The sequence below is a fragment of the Saccoglossus kowalevskii genome, chromosome 3 (assembly GCF_978046115.1).
Source record: "Saccoglossus kowalevskii chromosome 3, keSacKowa6.1, whole genome shotgun sequence".
Lineage (NCBI taxonomy): Eukaryota > Metazoa > Hemichordata > Enteropneusta > Harrimaniidae > Saccoglossus > Saccoglossus kowalevskii.
In genome coordinates, this window is record NC_140643.1 from 36,456,752 (window position 1) to 36,460,059 (window position 3,308).

General features: G+C 36.3%; 1 protein-coding gene across 1 annotated transcript; it reads right to left on the bottom strand.

Annotated features, from left to right (window-relative positions):
• Positions 1-304: 304 nt before the first annotated feature.
• On the bottom strand, positions 305-3,095 carry LOC144360712 (uncharacterized). Its single transcript, XM_078013281.2, has 4 exons — positions 2,548-3,095; positions 1,885-2,029; positions 1,441-1,588; positions 305-648 (listed from the first exon to the last, which is right to left on the bottom strand). The coding sequence occupies exons 1-4, from the start codon at positions 3,093-3,095 to the stop codon at positions 515-517; spliced, it is 975 nt and encodes a 324-aa protein (XP_077869407.2). The 3' UTR covers positions 305-514.
• Positions 3,096-3,308: the final 213 nt, after the last annotated feature.

Consider the following 3,308-nt stretch of genomic DNA (forward strand, 5'->3'; position numbering starts at 1 on the left):
CAGACAATTAATTCTTATTTCAAATGACGTCACACCTTTCTCGCCACGTTAAACGCTAACAAACACATCGCCATGACAAACTGACGTGAAGCTATTATATCTTTATGCCTGAAATAAAACGCGATTGGGTCATGGGTCAATACTTTAAATAAATGACATGCGGGTTATAGGAATGTACTGTCTCGTTCGTAGTCACTCGTAATAATCACCAACTAAAATCGTAATCAATACTGACACCGAAAATGCTGTGAACATCCCTATAATTTGCTGACGTAATTGGAGATAAGATGATGCGCACCAGAAATCCACAAATAGTAAATACTTTATTTAAATAAGCACATTGATATATACAAGCCTAACACCCATAGCTGTAAGTTACATTACCTCTTGTTTAAGGTTATTACAAAAACCGAAACACTACAAATATATTGGAATAGTACAATGTATACTATTAAACAACACCGTTCTAATTCACAACATTATGGTATAAGCGAGGCAATTTTACCACATCCATCTACTTCAACGCTACATCCGGGTAACGCACTTTGATAAATTGTTGTAGCATGATAGTCTCTGAACCATGCACGTTTCTAGCGTACTGTATCATACGGGAAAATGTGGAATGGTGCCATAGAAACAGCTTTGATCCTGTGAATAGAATATAGTAATAAGATTCAAACAGAGGTATTTTTTACAGAATTGTGGTCATGTTTCATTGTTTTTTTCTGTATATGAGCTAAGTTTTCGAATCACATAATTACGAACTATTTCTTCAGCCTATGAAGGAATCTATATTTAGTATCTGTAGCTATTATTTGTTCCTGGCAATTAACTTTTGGTGAGAAAATCAACAATACCCATATTTAAAGATAGGAAACGACTAATACCACACAGAGCAAATCTTTGTCCGAGTATATGTAAATTACGCAACATGTTGTGAAACTGGTAACCATTTTATCCGGTTTTGTTTAGGGGGATATGGGGTACTGCACTGGTGGGACAATTATTAGGAACAATTCTCGGCAAGTTTATTTTGAAATATCATTTAGTTAAAAAGAAATGAAGTAGCGGTTAAGTTAGAATTTCTGGCATACAATTTATACAAACAATTTTGTATAAGATCTGCTAGTCTGTGAACTGTGCATCTTCTTGTTAATTTTTGGTGACATTGTGGGTATATTTGTTACCGAGTGCTGCATATTTCATACCAGTTGAGCATTACATCAACAAAGTTGACATTTGTATCGGCGTTTGTCGTTTGTATGGACGTTTACGATTTGTTTTGATTCAGTAATTGACATGTGCTCTCGAGCGTACTCCTGCATACTCTGATAATCAAATGTCACGTAATACAAGACGCCACATACATGCGTCGTCTATTCTGCAGTCCAATCACATTATGTTCAACCTGTGATATAACAATATTATGATTAGACTTACTTATGCATATCTCTTGTTCAAGAAGTGCTGTATGGTAATTGTCTTCCTTTATCATACGAGGGATCTTTATTGGAAATGACTTGCTCAATATATCCTGCCTTGTGACTACATTAGTTACATTTGATTCTTTCAGGATCTTTATCATCGCCTGTGGTATGTAAAATAAGAATTCGAGTTGTATTCTGCCACGCATTCAATATAAATTCAATAAAAGACGACCATTTATTCTTTATTTCACGGCGTATATGATGTTATAGATACAAAACGCGAGATGGTGTCAGTCATAAGTCAGTAAGATGGCTTTCGTGAAACAACATGCAACCCGAAATCACACAGAGTAGACTTATACCTATTTCTCAGAATCGTTATTTTATTGCCAATGGAAACGTCCTGTCACTTCAAATCAGCGGTCAAGTAGTATATGGTAATTACGTTTCAACTTACTTTTGCAAAGAATGGTAGTGAGATGTAGATACATGTTATGTTCCGTTCTAGCATGAGTGCTCTCACTTGGGCTGCTAACAATCGGGCAGTGCTCTCAATATGTGTTTGTACTGTCTGAACACACAACTCAGGATGGTATGCACATCTATAAAGTGAACATAGAACAATATCATAGATATACGAGACAGTGCAGGGTACATTATTAAGCGTGTTCGTCCTACATGAACTAGGTTTCAATCTTCAAGTCCAAGATCCGATTGTTAAAAATCAGATTACAGTCTGCATTGGTGTCTGCCCTGCCTTTCAAGCGCTCTTTGGATGCATTTACACTCACAATTAGTAGTAAAAGATCATGAGAAACAGCAGTGACTTTAGTGTTGCCCGATAATAATAGTTCATCTGAAAGCAGATACTTTGCCTCACCGATTCAAAACATAGTCGAAAGGGTAGGTTAATTGGGGTTGCACAAGTACATATTCAACGGTTACATCTTACTATTTTTAAAATGGTTTACTTGATCTACATACGGCTGCTGACATATCTACAATCATACACAAGGACGTAAGAAGATACGTTTGTGGTATTTCACATAATATATACGCGACATGTTACATACCGGTACTATGTTTATGCAATTCATAAGCGAAATAGTACAATACTTACGATTCTCCTGATCTGTTTCTCCAATGCATACTCATGAAAGGTTTGCCATGACAAATGATTTCTGAGATGCTGTCAGCAAGGTTACGTACTTGAGCAGTCCTAACTAGATGCGTGTCTACATTTGTAGTTATAGATGGATCTATATTTAGTTTTGTTAGTCTATATGGTTCAAAAAACGCCAGGCAGTTAGAGGCACGGACCAATTCAAGATTGCGTTTCGTTAATGCCGAGGTTCGTGGGACAACGCTACTATTAGGGAGGTTTATACCATAAATTAATGTAAAAAGTTTCCTTCTTTTCTCATACTCCATGATATAGTTATCCAGCGATTCTGAAGTACTAAACGGGTCAATCACCAAACCATCTGCAGTTCTGTTGCAAACATTACGAAACTCTTCAACCGAGATCAAATCCACTAACTCTTTTATTTTATCAATGTCAAAGGTTTCATTAACAAATTTTCTGGTTCGATACTGTTTGCCTGATGTAAAATGACTGTTAAACCACATCTCCACCAAAGTTCGATTTTCTTGTACAGCGTACTGCATAGCGCCTCTGAATGCATGGTATTGCCAGTTAGGTCCATTAAAATCTGCATGTATTGGTATGACATACCTCTTTCTAGAGTTGCTTGAAAATTTGCCATATTCCTGTGTAAATAAAATGAAATTATTTTATGTTCATACTTACAGCAACGTATTACAGGTCACAACACGTAGCAAATGATAGTCGACCATGGCCAGAAACACTAGCTATTCAAA

Bases quoted from the DNA above. Each gene is read 5' to 3' on its own strand.
- LOC144360712 (XM_078013281.2), bottom strand. From the start codon at position 3,095: ATGCAGTACGCTGTACAAGAAAATCGAACTTTGGTGGAGATGTGGTTT. The intron at 2,030-2,547 runs GTAAGTATTGTA...TTCACTTTATAG, and splicing joins AGAAACAGATCAGGAGAATC to ATGTGCATACCATCCTGAGT. The intron at 649-1,440 runs GTAAGTCTAATC...TTCTATTCACAG, and splicing joins TGAACAAGAGATATGCATAA to GATCAAAGCTGTTTCTATGG.